At 48.1% G+C, this 16,658-nt stretch overlaps 1 protein-coding gene across 1 annotated transcript in view; it reads left to right on the top strand.

Annotated features, from left to right (window-relative positions):
* The window catches only part of Shank2 (SH3 and multiple ankyrin repeat domains 2), a 432,981-nt gene that overhangs the window by 59,064 nt on the left and 357,259 nt on the right, over window positions 1-16,658 (top strand). The window contains exons 4-5 of the mRNA XM_028771108.1: window positions 10,811-11,014; window positions 13,435-13,506. Of these exons, the coding sequence (XP_028626941.1) occupies window positions 10,811-11,014; window positions 13,435-13,506 (276 nt within the window). The remainder of the gene's footprint in view (window positions 1-10,810; window positions 11,015-13,434; window positions 13,507-16,658) is intronic.

Below are 16,658 nucleotides of genomic sequence, written 5' to 3'. Positions count from 1 at the left end.
ATGGTGTGCTTGTGTGTGTGGTGGCTGGAATACATGTATGTGTATGCATGTTTGAATGTGTGTGTGAATGGTGTGCTTGTGTGTGTGGTGGCCAGAGGTGAATGTAGAAACTCATCCTTGATTGCATCTCTCCCACTTTGTTAGTTGAGGCAGGGTCTCTCAATCAAATCCAGAGCGCATTTATCCTATGGCTAGGCTTGCTAGCAGCTTGCTCTAGGGATCCTCCTTCTGAGGATGAATTATAGGGTTCTGGGGATCTGAACACTTGTCCTCATGCTAACACAGCAAGAGTTTTAACTGCTGAATCATTTCCTCAGCCTCCATTTTCTTTCTTTAAAAAAAAAATCTCATCATATTTCATATAAGTGCACCATTCACTCATGGACAGTGTGTGCTTCAGTGAACCTTAGGGTATTCACAGGTAGGGGGCACAGCCCCCTCAGTCACAGAGTTCTCTTATCTCTGGAGGAATCCATGCACCAACTGGCCAGCTGTCCTCTCATGGATCACTCTGGCTCTTCCTGTTCTGCACATGCATGGTAAGTGGAGTCACAGGAATATATGGGCTGAGGGGTGGAGACCTGCCCTTTAGGGTCCTGTCTCTTCTATGGGAGATGGATCTGTCACCTCACGTCTGTGCAAGCATCAACAGTCCCAAATCCACTGTGGTCCTGGTTTGTTTCTTGTTTTTAAATTTTTTCCTGATAAGATCTTTCTATGTAGATCAGATTGGCCCTTGAGCTTCCGGCAATTCCCCTGCCTCAGCCTTGTCAGTGCTAGAATTGAAGGGGTAAGCCGCCATACTGACTGACTTATTAAACATCACAAGATACTCTCCCTGATCAACTCAGAAGTACAGAATTCCTATGTCAAATGGTTCTTCTGAGCCAAGGGCTGTACTTCCCTTTGCCCATATCTCTCAGAATGGACTTGTATAGTTTAAAAATGGTCTTGTATAGTTTAAAAATATTTTTATTTGTATGTGTGTATGCCATAGCACATGTGTGGAGGTCAGAGAACAACTTGTGGGAGTTAGTTCTCTCTTCTACTATGTAGGTTACAGGGATTGAACTTGGGTCATCAGGCTTGGTGACTCAGCTCTACTCACTGGTCCAGAACGGACTCTCTTTTCTACTTGCTCGGTGCTCACCCAAAGTAGGTTTATTCAGGACTAAAGGCCTGACCAGAGATCACTGGCATGTGAGTTTGATTGGGCATATTTTCTGCTCTAATAGAAAAGGACTGACATGATGCTTCATCTCCATTGCCAACTTGACTGGCTTTGGAATCACCTGGGAGACTCACCTCTCGGTGTCTGTGAGGGCGTTTGCAGGGAGGCTTAACTGAGGTGGGAAGACCTGCCCTGTATTCCGGCAGTCTCATTCCATAGGCTGGGATCCCAGACTGGGTAAGAAGGAGAAAATGAACTCTCTTTCACTTTCCTCTGTCTCGGCTTCCTCGCTGTGGATGTAAGTCCTGCTGCCGTGCCTTCCTCAAAGTGGTGGACTGTGCCTACAAATTCTAAGCCAGATAAACTCCCCCTTCCTCCAGTTGCTTTTGTCTCATCAATGAAGAAAGTCTCAGACACAACTAGATAATAGATGACATTGATAATGGCCCTTCCTCATTCAGAGGCTCGGAGTCCAAGGAACCAGTGGCCGTAACTGATACCGTCCGTTTAGCCAGGCCCCAGGAGGCTAAGTATGCTTAAGGGCCTCGGAAGTATTTTATTCCTCATTTAGAGAAAATGTCAAGAAGAATAAATATCATATGGGCTCCAGGGTGTCTATTACACAGATCTATGACCACAGACAATCTTCAACTTTTTAGAGATAAGATTAAGCCTTACTGATACAGTCAGCCTTTGTTGTTCTCATCTCCAGTCCTTTTCCCTTAGGGACAAAGCAAACACTGTCATGAATTCAGAATCAAATTCATATTCTCTCTCTCTCTCTCTCTCTCTCTCTCTCTCTCTCTCTCTCTCTCTTTCTCTCTCTCTAGTTTTGATATATATATATATCCCAGGCTAGCCATGAACTCATGCTCCTTCGGCCTCAGTCCCCTAAATGCTGAGATCATATGACGATGTCACCGTGTTCCTCCCTTTACGATCTGTTACCCACATTCCTATCTACCCACTGACCCAATCATCCAGCCTTATCCTCCCGTTCATCCTTTACCCACTCACTCATCCCCCTCCTTCACGCAAACATTCAAGCATCTGTCTGTCCATCTGTGTGCTTTTGCAATATAGAAACCTGTGCTTAGGATTTTGTGTCTACTCTGAGTGACCATCCAGTGTGCTTTGTAGTGGATAGCTGCATTGCTGTTGAGAGAGACTGAAGGCAAAGAATCTGGTTTTCTTTGTGGTTTCATTGACTCATCACAAAAACCAAAGGAAGTTCCCATTCCCATCTTCTCTGCAGTGCTACCATGATAACCTGTTTCCTTGTGCTTCAGCCCAGAAGTTCCACTTTGAAGCTTTCATCAGGAATTTGGTGCATCATAAGTTGTTTGAAAGAGAGCAGAGGTCCTGGGGCCCTGCCATGCAGGGAACCAAGGAAAGGCAACCTTCATCTTGCCGGTATTATTCCTCTCTCATGACTTGATTGACAGGTGGAGAGGGACTTGATTTTTATATCTAACACTTTCCAACAATTAAAACTGGCTGAGCCGCGTCTCTTCTCTATGTTAGGATCCTATGCTGTCCCTTCCTCTGCTGGATATCAAAATGGAGTTTTATATGCAAGGTCAGGTGACCTAGCTGGAAGGGATCTCTGAGCCCAGACATAATCAGCCAGCATGGTTTGCTTTTCTGCTTAAGCTCACGGTTAATTCCCACTTAATTCTCTTTGAGAAGATAACTTCTGGGAATGAAAGACTTGTCCTGGAATTATCAAAATTCTATACAGAAACTCAGGAAATCCCACATTGGGGTGGGATGCTGAGGCCCAGAGGTCAGGCTAGTGAAGAGCAAGCACATAGCACCTTTCTGCTGGTGATCCATGATAAGACAGTAGGAAGGTGATCCCTCATTCACGTTGAATCTGAGGGAAGGACTGTCTTCTAACATCTTTGCAGTGATTATATTTGTATGCGAGGGGACAAGAAACTGCTGAAATGGCCACTCCATTAGGAGGAAGGTTTTTAGTATAAATAAGAGAGGGAAACTATCCAGAGGCCCCTCCAGAGTCCAGAGCAGAGAGCGTACTGGACATGGCCAGGACCAGGAAAGCAGGAGAGAATAGTGGAGTTAGCATGAGACAGACTAGCAAGAATGCAAGCGAATACCGAGTATCGATATCAAGGAAGCAAGAGGCCAGCAGGCAAGAGGCCAGCAGGAGCAGCTGGGTTATAAGGAGGATGAGTAGCTAGGGGAGAGAACAGTGTGGGTTGGAGGGGATTTAGAGGAGAGGAAGGGAGAGGAGAGGAGGGAAGAGGAGAGAGGAGGGGAGGGGAGGGGAGGGGAGCAGAGGAGAGGGGAGGGGAGGGGAGGGGAGGGGAGGGGCTGGGCTGGAGTGGAGGCTCTGAAGTGTTTAACAAGTACTTGTGAATAGGGGCCCTGGCAGCCAGCATGGGCTTGGATATGCTACCACAGGTGTATATCAATGGAGAGTCAAGTCCGTTCCGCCAGAGGCAAGGGAAATGGCTGCTTTTAGGGACAGAAAACACATTTCACAGATTTCTAAGGAATACTGTCTTTTATCTAACAGCCAGAAATCCGCTGTGGTCTAGTTTGAGCTCATTCCTGGATATGTGGACTGCCTGTGTTATCAGAAATTTTGGGTTGCCAGATTTGCCTGGGCAAGTTGCGGGGGGGGGGGGGGGGGGTGTGTGTGTGTATGTGTGGGTGGGGGGGATCCCCTCAGGGTTCTTAGTCATGTTAATCAAAGAATTTAAGAACAGACTCAGAAAAAGAAATGCTAGAGGTAGATCTTATTAGTATCTATAAGAAAAAACCCCAGGGCAAGCAAGCTGTAAATCTGGGTACTTGCCAGGAGGGAGACAGAGAAGAGGAAGACGGTTTGTGCTGCTTGTAAGCAGACAGGTGTAGGAAAAGCAGCTATGTGGTGGCAAGCAGTGCTTCAGAGAAAGCAAAAAAGGCCCAGGATCCTGGAGATCCTGGGGCTCTGGCCATTGTCCAAAAGAAAGAGACGAAGTGAAGAAAAAAGAAAAATTACATTTTTCTGAGTCAGGGCTCAGGTGAACAGACCTACGAGACCCTAGGAGCAGCACAGAGAACAGGGATTCTGGGAGGAAAAATTTCATTATCTCATTCTAAGGACAATTATTCCTCCCATCTCTTTATCATGGCAAGTGAGCTTCGATTGGCTGGCTGGTTCTACTGGATTAACTGTTAAGAGAAAAACAATGGCTTTTCTCTATCTGGAGGTAGATTCCATATTTATGACCAGAAGGAAACCTTCCTCTTAATGAGTTCCCAGTGCCTCTCTAAGAATGGCATTTTCAGGATCCTCTCATCTTATCTCTGACTCAGCTTCCCAGCTTGGTTGTTCCCACCTCATCTGGTGGATGAACTCCCCTCCCACCTCCTCATCCTGCCCCCACCCCACCCCTTCCACAGCTTCCTGCCTGTGATTTGTTGCAGCCTGTCCTGCCTGTCTCCTCCTGATTAGCCTTGATTACTTTCCCTCCGCTCCATGTGACTGGGAAGGACTTGCTGCCCCTGGCAGTTGTATGGCTCTGGAAACATGAAAGTTGGGGAGTATCGCACCTTGGATGCAGGGGTGTTGGTTGTCACCTGTAGAACAGCAAGGGGAATCAGGATGCATCGTGAATGCTCCTGACTGTCTGACTGAGAACCATTCTCCACTTCAGTTTATTGCTTTTACACTAACTACTGTGACCAGGGTCTGACTGACTACTTTGTGATCTCTCTGCCTGAGAGCGGCTAAGGAGGAAAATTAACTCATCTTCAAGGAGCACACGAGCCCTGGCGGGTCTGAGCAATGCCTCCCAGTTCACTCTCACCTTGGCAATAGCAGAGGCTTCACCACAGCGTCAGATGGCCATGGTTAAGCTTCTGCAGCTGGAAATGTTCTAATTGGAAAAGGGAATCCATAGCCACGATCTCCTTCATTAAATTCTCAGAAGCATGAGCCTGGTCCTTGGACTTCAGCATCACGGTGTTAGCCTGCCTTTCTAGGTCAAGGTCACCAGTTCCCTATAAAGCCCTTGTTTTAAGCTTCAGGTATTGCTCTAGCTATGTGTGGGCAGTGACTTCCACAGGTCTCAGTATGATTGATGGGCTTTTACTGAAGACAAAACCCATTTCATTTGGACAGTGGCATTTGTGACCCAGTCACAGCCTGAGTTGACTTTAGGTTGCTGTTTTTCAGAGATGCAGACTGTGCAGAGTGCAGACAGACAGATAGCCAGGAAAAAACTGCTCCTTAGTATACCTCACCTCACCTTCCACCATGCCTGTCTTCACCACAGGTCACCCAAATGCATTGTGCCAGCTGAGTTGATAAAATGCTTGCCTTGCAAGCTCAAGGATCTGAGTTCAATCCCCATCGCCACATTAAAGACCCAGGCATAGTGGTACACTCTTGTAATCCCAACTCTTGGGAGGCAATGGCAGATAGATCCCTGGGGCTCACTGGCCAGTCAGCATTGCCCAGTCAGTAAGTTCTAGGCTAGTGAGAGGAATTGGTCTTGGAAAAAAAAACCCCAAGGTGAATGGCACCTGAGAAATGACACCTAAGGTTGTCCTCTGGCCTCTATATACACATATGTACCTCCACCTACACACAAGTATGCCTACACACACATGAACACATACACAGCATCATGAAGAAATCCATGATGATGTGGATGGGTAGTGCCGATAGGCTTTCAGTGTGAGATGCAGTTCCTTGTCAGGGTTATGTTAGGTGCACAGTGGGAGTGCCCTGTCTTCAGGCGTGCTGTGGTGTGATCTGTGCCAGGGACTGGGCTTTCAGCTCTGGAGATGGCCCCAGATACCTTAGGACTCCTTCCCTGAGTGCTTGTCCTGAGTTCTTTTGGTTTCTTCTGGCTCCTCATGTGTAAGTGGGTGATTTAAGTCTCACTCAGGGTTAACAGAGGTTGAGGAAGCAGGCATCTTAGAGTGTATGTGTAATGCCAGCCTGGGGCTGTTGATCTTCCTGTTCGAGCTGCCCACTGTAATGAGACATATTTATGCAGTGTAGTATTTACTATTCTTCCTTACTTTGTCTAGACGTTCCCTCACCTTCGCTGCAGTCTCATGGAGCAGTTCTTACACTCGGCTCAGGCTCCAGACAGGCATGGGCACACTCTAGCTGGCTTCGTCCACAGTGCTGCTGAGACTCAGAACACTGTGGACAGGAAACAAGGGGCAGCTGCCCTTCTGCAGGGGTGGACATATGCCCCGCTGATGCTCACATGGACTGGCAGTCAGTGCAGACTTGCCCCTCAGCCCTCACTGTGGGTACATGGCCCTCTGTGGGTTGTAGATATTTCTCCTGGTCATCCAGTCATACATGTAGCATACATATAGCAATAGGATGGGCGTGACTTCTTCTGTTCTGAGGTGTAGCTCTGACTCTAGGACCTCACAACCTGACTGCTTAGAGCTGGGAGGGCTTTCAAGAGAGGATTAGGGTAAATTGAGGCCAACATGGTGACTCTGATACACATGATTGGGGCCCTAATAAGAAGTGGGGCTCAGACACAGAGTAGCTTGTGAGGACAGGGAGAAGACTCCAGCTGCAAGCCAAGGAGACAGGTCTCAGGAGGAGCCAACACTGAGATTCCATCTGGGACTTCTGATGCTGTGGGAACAAATGGATGCACAGTCAGAGACCAAAACACACAGGCTGGGGCTCCTCTGGTTGGATTTGATGAAGACCAAGACCCTCTGAACTTTTACCCTTGCAAATTGGCTTGGCAGGCTATTGTCAAGGAGCATGGTGTGGCAGATTTGTTCTGACGGCCTCCAAAGCTCCTGCCCTGTGCTGAGTTGAAGAAGACCCAGCATGGGTGTTCTCTCCACCTGTCCACAGTGCATGCCAGCTTCCTGCTGTCTGTACCTGAATATTTTCAGTTCCTAGCTCTCATCTTGCAGAATACTTTTGAATGCATGATGACCAAATTCTAGAGCAGCCATTTGGGTGCTGTCAAGGGTGCCTGTGGCTGGGGTGGTGGTGCTCTGACTGTTCTTTGCATTACAACACTATTTGTCTTGGATTTGATTTTGACAGTGAAATTCACTAACGGACATATCAGTGTCCCACACTATTTAATATCATGATCAGCCCCAGCTCATGCTTGTAGCTATGTGGGTTTGGGTGGATGTATTATTTACTTTTCTATTGCTCTGATAAAACACCTGACCCAACCAAAGCAACTTACAGAAGAAAGAGCTTATTTGGGCTTACGATTCTAGAGGGATCCGAATCCATGATGGCAGAGTGGAGGCATAGAAGTTGACGTTGAAATCTCAGAGTTCCCATGTTGAATTCCAAGCAAGAAGCAGAAGGAATTAACTAGAAATGGAGCAAGTCTTTTAACTCTCAGAACCCGCCCCTGTGACATACTTCCTCCATCAAGGCCACATCTCTAAATCCTTCTCAGACAGTTCTACCAACTGGGAATGAAGCATTCGAACACAGGAGCCAATGGGGATCATTCTCAATGATGACCAGCACAAGGGTCACCACCAATTACTCTCACCATTGCCCTCACCTCCACCATCACCATTATCCCTAACTAATTCACCATTATCTAATTGATATGCCCAGATGTGTAATTCCAAATTTAGTCAAGTTGACAATCAAGATTAAAGGTCAGGGGCAAGTTATTTACATATCTGTTACTTCAGAGGCTGTAGTGACTGCCTCCAGGTATGCTGCCTCATACCTCTGAGTTCAGAAGTCCAAGATTGAAGTGCTAGCCCAGATTCCCTGGGATGCCCTGAGGAGCCTCGGTCCCACCCTGTAGTTCCAAGGCTTTGTTGGAGACCTTCAGCTTTTTAAAATGTTTCTCTATGGAAACATTACCCCATGATCCTCCTGAAGCCCCCTCCTATGTGCCTTCTGTGACATCCCATTTACCATCTCTGCAGTGCCATGGTGTTGGGTCAGAGCCACACTTCTCCAGTGCAACCTCATCTTAATTGATCATACCTGCAAAAACCCCATTTCTAAATCCGTCTCTGTCTCCTTGGGGTTTATGTTGCTTATGGTCACCTGTTTCTTTCTGGCTGCCATGTATGTGGAGTTGAGACCCACTTTATTGAGGAATCAACACAGTGGCTGGTGGCCACTTAGTAGGTATCCCCAGCAGGTGGGTAGCACACCCAGGCCTTCCTGACCTGTGAATTCTGGTTCTTCCCAGAAGGGGCACCATGGGGCAACCCTGATGCTTTCCAAAGCTACTGTTTTGTTTCTCAGGGTTGGTTCTTGCACTAGGGAGGCACAGACTGGGCGTCACTGCTCTGCCCACCAAGTGGCAGTGAGTGCCAGTCTTTGTGTGGCCTACAATGGCAAACAAGTCCTCTGGGAGACAGCATGCAGCCCTGGGCCCCTCTAGGCACTTGCCAGTTGTCAGGTTCTTGTGAGCTGTGGGGAGAGAGAGGCCACTGAAATGCTCTGGGGTGTGGCTGTGTGAGGGAACCTGAGTTGGGATGTCCCGTCTGTGTACTGTAACCCAAATCCTGCAATGATTCCTGAACTGGGAGTGGCAGGGTTATGTGCAGCCCCAGGAGGCTATATCTCTTATTGTGCTTTTGTTGTGTCAAGATCACAGAGAGTTCTCACCTAGCCCCTTGTGGATGGAAGGGGGCCCATTGCCTCCTCTCTGGAAGGAACAATTGGTCCCACCAGGTCATGTAACCCAGGAAGGTCAGAGGGTCACCCTGAACTCAGCCAGTGACACCTGAGAGGGGCCAACAGGAGCATTCATTCATGTGTGGAGTGTCAGCTTCCCTGGCTCGGGTTGTAGCTGCTGGACTAGTGTTCAGGGTGGACAGCAGCTCAGCCATTTTGCACCCATGAGAACCTGCTGGTGCCCAGAGACAGGATCCTGAAGGTAGCAGGGCCTTCTGTACCCTTAGGCAGGCACACACGAATCCCCTGAGAAGTACTAATTCTAGCCTCTTTCAGTAGTAATTCCTCAGCTCTTCTGAGCTGTCTTCACAGTAGGAAAGCACATCCCTGCACTCCTGCTTTGGCTGAGTAGTGGAAACCAATTTTAATCCAAGACAAATGAAGAGTCTTAGTCAGACATGAACCTGGTCTGGCTTTGGCTTCCCTTGGCTTCCAAGGAGTGCCACAGAAGGACACAACTGAGTGTCATTATTCCAGTTCTTAGAGGCAGGGATGCATCTTTAGGAGTGTGGGTGAGGGAGGCCCTGCTGGTGCTGTTTAACCTTTTGAGAAGTTACCTCTTACAGTAACTGGTTTGATGCTCCCCAACCCTGCTCAATGCCACCCCTCACCCTTCAAGTGGTATGTACAGTTGGGTTTGTGTTTTTCCATTTTTACATAGGTGTACATGGTGTGCATATACAGATGCATGTTTGGCTACCTGATGTCCAAAGTGGATGTCTAGAATCATCCTTCACTGCTCTTTCAACTATTCGCTGAGGCATGTTTAAGGCTCTATCAATCAAACCCAGAGCTTGCCTTTATGGCTAGTGCCATCAGCTAGCTCTGCTGGATCCACTGTCCCTGCCTTCTGAGGCTGGAATTACAGATGCACACCATACCCACCTGGCATTAATATGAATTCTAGGGATTTGAACTCTAATCTTTATACCTGCACGGCAAGCGCTTTTAACCATAGAGTTATGTCTCCAGCTGTCTACTGCATACAGACATGCAGAGACAGTGTTGGTGATGTGAAGACTCTCATCCCTCAGGCTTCCCATGGTGAACTCTTGAGGCATGGTGTCAGAGTTGCCAGAGAGCAAGCCATGTACACCTGAAGTGGCACCGTCGCACAGTCAGCTGCAGCACCAAGGGTTCCATGTAGTGGACTGAGAATCATGCACAAGACTCATTTGCTCTTCATCAGGAAAGAGTGTGATTTCTATACAAGGGTACACCAGATCTATTATGGGTTACAAATAGGAAAGCATGAAGTATATTCAACCACGTGTCTCAGGACAGCTGTAAATGCCTCAAACAAAAGAGATTTCTTTTTCTAACTCAGTCACATAGTTCTCAAACATGAACTTCGTATATGAAATTATACTCCAATATGAAATGCACTTGGGAGGATGTGTGGAAGCTTTAAAAACATGTCGTCCTTGTGTCTGAGGAACCTGAGTGTCCATAGATCTGAAGGTCCAGAGGGGGTCCTGTAACCCCTGGGATGTCTTAGAGGCAGTTGTATTTAGCTGTGACTCTCAGTGTATGTCCCCCATCACAGTGCATTTGTGTACTCTGGTGTGCACACATATCATATGATAATCTCGGTTTCAGAACCTAGGCTGGCTGGTCAGGTAGTCTCAGGGATTAGCCTGTCTCTGCCTCCCAAGCACTGGGATTTTGTGAGGGTTCTGGGGCTCAAGCTCAGGTCTCAGGCTTAGAGGGCAGGCACTTTATTGACTCCCAGCCCTGATTGAGTTCTTTTGCTTTCCCCAGCCTTTCTGTTTGAGAGGCAGAGATAAACTTTACTTTGTAGTTAGTAAGCCATAGCTCTTGGCTCTTGTGTTCTGAACATGTAGCAGTGGGGCAGAGGGGACAGGAATGAAAGGAACAGAAATCCTTTGATCCTGTGCCCAGGTTAGTGGCTCTGATGACCTTTGGCATCCTGACTTGTGTCTCTGTTCTTCCTGCAGAAGTGCATTCGATTTAACCCAGATGCCACCGTGTGGGTGGCCAAGCAGCGGATACTGTGCACGCTGAACCAAGGCCTGAAGGATGTACTCAACTATGGGCTCTTTCAGCCCGCCAGCAATGGGCGTGACGGCAAGTTCCTGGATGAGGAACGGCTCCTGCGGGAATACCCACAGCCCATGGGCCAGGGTGTGCCTTCCTTGGAGGTAACTAGCCGTGTGTGACTCTGTGAGGGCTGGTGCTGTGCAGCCTGGATGCAACTGAGGGCAGCATTTTAGCCAGGCTTCCGTTGGTTTTCCATTAGAAAATTACTCACTCTACAGTTAAAATCTGGCTCCTCGGGACCGTCCCTGTTAGGAATGTGTGCGACAGGTACCCGATGGTCCTTCTTGATGGCTTTGGGAATGTGGATCAGTGGCGTGATTAGCTGAAGACAAAGTAAGAGCTGAGTTTATGGTGGCATCTGGATGTGGGCTGAGGTAGGACACAGGGCTAAAACGTTTTAGTCTAGCAGCAGGCATGGACATCCTCCAGTTCCATCCAGAAGCTACAGGCTGAGCTTAGGAGACACATGCTCCTCAGGCAGTCCCAGTAATCCAGTTCTTCAGGACTGACTTGTTTTGACACTTAAAAATCAAGAAAGTTCCCATCTGAGTCATGGGCGTACCTTGCCTCCTGTGGACTCGTCATCCTTTGTGGGGCAGAGGGAGAACAGAACACAGTTGCCTCCTTTTGATAGTACAGGGGTTGGTGATGGTCTTAGAGAGATGGCTCAGTGGTTAAGAACAGCTGCTGCTCTTCCAAAGGACTCAAGTTCAGCATCTCAAGACTCAAGTTCCAACATCTAAACACACACATACAGACACATACACACAGACACAGACACACACACACACAGAGAAACACACAAACACACACACAGACACACAGGCACAGATACACACACACAGACACACACACACACAGAAACACACAAACACACACACAGACACACAGACACACAGACACAGATACACACACACACAAACATACACACACAGAAACACACAAACACACATACAGACACACAGACACAGATACACACACACACACACAAACACACATACACATACACACACGATTGCTTTGTGGTTTAGAGCACTCATTGCTGTTGCAGAGGAACTGGGTTCAATTCCCAGCACTCACTTGGTAGCTTACCACCATCTCCAGCTCCAGTTCCAGGGGATCTAATGCACTCCTCTGGCCTCCTAGTTACAGTCACACATGGTACACCAATATACATTCAGGCAAAACACCAATAGACACAAAATAATAAAATATTTCTTTTTGAGACAGGGTTTCTCTGTGTAGCCTTGGCTATCCTGGAATTCACTCTGTAGATCAGGCTGACCTTAAACTTACAGAGATCCATCTGCCTTTGCCTTCCAAGTGCTAGGGTTAAAGGCTCGTGCTAGCACCACCCAGCATAAAAGAATATTTTTTAAAAATTACATTTTCTTACTTTGTATTTTATATTCGTGAGTGTTGATCCTGCGTGTTTGAGTATGCATCAAATATGTGAAGCACCCACAGAAGCCAGATGATATCATCAGATCCCCTGCAACTGGAATTATGGATGGTTGTGAGCTACCATGTTGGGTGCTAGGAACAGAACCCAGGTCCTCTGGCAGAACAGTCAGTGCTCCTAACCACAGAGCCATCTCTCCAGCTTCCTAAGTTAAAAAAAGAGTCTAAAAAAGGGAAAATAATACAAGGTCAGATTTCAGTTGGGGAACTAGCTTATGCCTTCACCTGGAATGTTCCCATGTTCCCGTGTTCCTGCCCTTTATTCCTGGAAGTGTGACAGTCTCAGGAGAAGATCAGGAAGGAGGCACAACACATCCTGAGTTCAGGAAGGTCATTCCACTCTGGGGCCTTTGGGTGTTGTCCTTGTGAGATAAGGAAACTGAGGCTGTGGTGGGAAGGTGACCAGTTCAGAGTCACTCAGCAAATAGAGGACCTTATGTTTCCTCTCAAAATCTCAGTCATGCACCTGCCCTTAATGTTCTTCAAGAACCTTCTGCAGTGCCTCTTTAACAGTCAACTACACAAAGGTCTGGGTGTCTGGGAGAGGGGTGCGTAGTAAAGCTGACCACTGGGTCACCGCTTGCCTGGGAGTGTTGCCGTTAACTCCAATTCTACTTCTCTGCTCTGCAATGAAATTTCCAATCCCAAATAGGCAGCAGTGTCCTGAGGGGGCAGCGAAAGCCTGAGTCCTGGGCAGAGGGTACATGGGATTGCTCATGCAGCTCTGACAGAGAGAGGCAAGTGACAGGGAACATCCACAGTGCACTCCAGACAAGCTCAGGGCAGGTGGATTCCCACAGACTGTGAGCCAGTAGGATGAGGTTATGAACTCTGGTGTTCCATTTTACTCTTCGCACTGGGGACTGCCTTCCACAGTTGAGAGCTTTGTCCTGATGGCTGCCAGATGGTGGGACTCTTAAGGGGGGTGGGCTCTGCAGTACAGACCCCCCAGTGTCTAGGTTAAAACTGTGATTCCTTGTCCTTGGCCAAATCAGTTTTCCTTTGAGCATCCATGTCTGGCATTTAGTCATCTGCAACCTTTTTCTTGTTTCCATGGCAGTTTCGCTACAAGAAGCGCGTGTACAAGCAGTCCAATCTGGATGAGAAGCAGCTGGCCAGGCTTCACACAAAGGTATGGGGTGTGTGTTGGGTAATGCTTCCTCCACCCCATCAGGTCTCCTCTGATCCTGTTGTGTTGTCTCTGGAGGGCTCATTCCCCTGGGAGTGGTCCCTGTGTACCATGTGGGATGAGGCCTCACCATGCACATTGCTGGGAACCTAGCCAGATAGCAGGCAGCAAGGTGGCCAGGGAAGGTGGTGGAGGTTGAACAGGGGGTCGCTGTTCCTCTGGTGCCCGAGGGAGGTTAAAAGGCAGCAGGAGTGGTATCGTGGGATTTGGATACATAGTGAGGTAGAGGCTGAGCACCATCTCTGGTTGCTGTTGCTACCAAATCTGAATAGGCCTTAGAAAGGCAGGAAGTTCTGGCACAATGGGGGAGAGCTCTGTGCTACCTGGAGGGCTCTGTGCCCACTGTAGGCATGATGATTCCCTGCGTCACACCCCAGACATGCCAGTGAGGCCTTGGGAGTCAGGAGCATGCCTGGAGCAGGAGGTAAAGATCCTGAGGCATGTGGGTGGAGCCTGGAGAACATGGGGTGGACACTGCCTCTCCTTAGACACCCCGGGGTGCCTGGTGCTGGTCTGCCGAGCTCTCCTGCTACGGGAAGTGTGCCTGGGCTTTCACAATCAAAACGTTCCTTGTTTCTCAGATGGAGCAGAGTTGTCACTGTCGATTTCATTCTCGTCTTCCGTTAATTTTTTAAAAATTAAGCTAGTTCTTTGACAGTTTCATACTGTATGATCCATTCTGTATAAATGCATTTTGATTGATCTATAATTTTCTCTTACCTTCCTCTCATCTCTATCAATCCCCCATACTTCCAACCACTCTGGTTCCACCAGGGCCATGTGTATGACTGTTGGGTTGAGCCTATCCACTGGAGCCGGATGGGCTCACCAGTGGATTCACAACTGAAGCTAACAACTCCTCAGTTTTCTTGAATATATCCACAAATAGTTCAGTCATTAGGGGTAGGCCAGAGCCCCTTGTCCATCTATACCTGAGTGCTGATGGATCCACTCTTGTGCAGATCCAGTGCAGGGGTCCACAGCTGCTGAGTTCGAGACTTCAAGTCCGTGTCTTGCCAGGAGATGGCACTGTGCAGCCCCTCTCCCTATCTTCCAACTCTTGCAGTCTTTCCTCCCTTTCTTTCCCAGTGTTCTCTGAGCCTTAGAGGGGATAGTATCAATGTCTCATTTCAGGCTGAGCAGTCACACGTTGCATATTCACAGCGCCTGTACAACCACAAGGCTCTGAAAGCACTAGGAAGAGAAGTTTCTCTGATTAAGGCCAAGAGTAACATTGTTTAGGGAGTAGGCAGCTTGGCGCCATGTCAATTTAGTGTTTTCCCGCAAGGGCTGTGACTTTCCCTACCATGCATTTTTTTGGACCCATTTTATAGCACTGGGTTTGGATTTCTGCTGTGAAGTGGGCCTCAAAGGGAATCAGGGAGTGGTTGGTTATTCCCACAACTATTCTACTGCTATTATGCGTTGCCTAGCAGGTTGATATTATGGATTGTAGGATTTATAGCTGGGCAAGACCGTTGGTGCCTTATCTCCCCCAAGATAGGGCTATTTTGTAACTTCTTAGAATTACGAAAGCTAGCCGCCCATGAGGAAGTGTCCAGCTCGATTTCAGGTCTGCTTTGATTTCTCTATATCACGCAATAAGCTGTGCGCCGTCTTCAGCTCGAGGTCTCATTAGCTAGTTCTCAGGAACAACCAGATAAATGGCAACAGCCTGCACTGTTTTAGGGGTCTCTGTGGTTTCTCTGACCAACATTGTTTTAAGATTTGTGCCTAAGTTATCCAGAGGTAGCTGGCAGCTGTCCTTGGATCCCTGCCCTTTGGTATACTGCCACTGTCCTTGGCACTGTGACACCTCAGCAATGTCCTGGCCAAGTATAGTCCAGGCTCTTCTTATTTTTATTGTTATTATTATTGTTATTTAATGTTTAGGCATAAATCCGTGTGGCTTTAAAGAAAGATGTCAATGAGTCATAGCCACAGTTTAAATGATACTCCAGATTTTGGACATTTGTTCTAACCCCGGACTGTAAGGGTTTGGATGGGAATCTTAACTGCTGGCAGGTGCTTGGAGAGCCCAGGAACATCATCAGATGACAACTTACAGGGGTTCCTGTCCTGTGTTGTGGAAACGATGGATCAGGATGAGGGTGGGGCCCAGGAGAGATACTGAGCTCTTCCTGATCCTGCGAGCTGGGCTGCCTGCTGAGGATGGATGCTGTAACTTCTCTAATAGAAGAGGCAGGCAGGCTTGGGAAGCTAGGGTCCTGTGGCTGACCTATGTGACCTTTGTCCTGGACTAGGTGTCCCTGAGGGCAGGTGTCACTGTTTCAATCTGGGATGAATGAGGTGGGGTTTAACAGTCTCCTCTTTACAGATGAGACCCTCAGCCTCAGCCTCCCTTTTGGGAATGGAGTGGAAAGTCTGAGTGAGTCCCGAGACTATCCATTGTCACCCTGCTGTCACCCTGCTCCAGTGATCTGCTCTCTCTCCACATCAGATTATCTCTTGTTCCCAAAATAGCGGGACCCCACTTCTGCAGCTACCATAACTTATAAACCACAAGTAGACTGGAATTCCCACAGCTCCAGGGTCCTCGACTCTCTGACACCACAATTAGAATTTAGATTTCTGGGTGCTCAGGTTATGGCTGTCAGGGGTGGGAGAATGGTTTCTCTGGGACCTCTTTAGATGATTCTGAACTCCACTCATCAGGGTTCCACCCTAGTGGAAGCTAGAGACCCCTGGTGTCATTATATAGGAATTACAGTTTGTTGTGAGAATTCTGGAGGGACAGACACTGAGATGTTGATACAAAGATGGCAAACAGCTAGGGTTCTGAGATATTTATCCAGGACAGGCCCATGGTGTCGGCTTTGTGTTGACCTCATGCTTGGCCTTATGTGAGCCTTGGTGGTAGTGGTGGTGGTGGGGGGTCAGCAGTGCCTGTGCAGAGGAGGCCAGTGCCTCCTGTGGGTAATCTTCTCTAAGTCTATAAAGATTCTCTCTCCCTCCCTTCCTCCTCTCCCATCTATCTTCCTTTCCTTCCCTCCTTTCCTTTCCCTTCCTTCCCTCCCTTCCCTTCCCTTCCCTTCCCTTCCCTTCCCTTCCCTTCCCTTCCCTTCCCTTCCCTT

Source organism: Grammomys surdaster, unplaced genomic scaffold, assembly GCF_004785775.1.
Source record: "Grammomys surdaster isolate TR1022 unplaced genomic scaffold, NIH_TR_1.0 205, whole genome shotgun sequence".
NCBI classification, from domain to species: Eukaryota; Metazoa; Chordata; class Mammalia; order Rodentia; family Muridae; genus Grammomys; species Grammomys surdaster.
The sequence above is the reverse complement of the archived record's forward strand: the minus strand, read 5'-3'. Positions and strand labels throughout refer to the sequence as shown.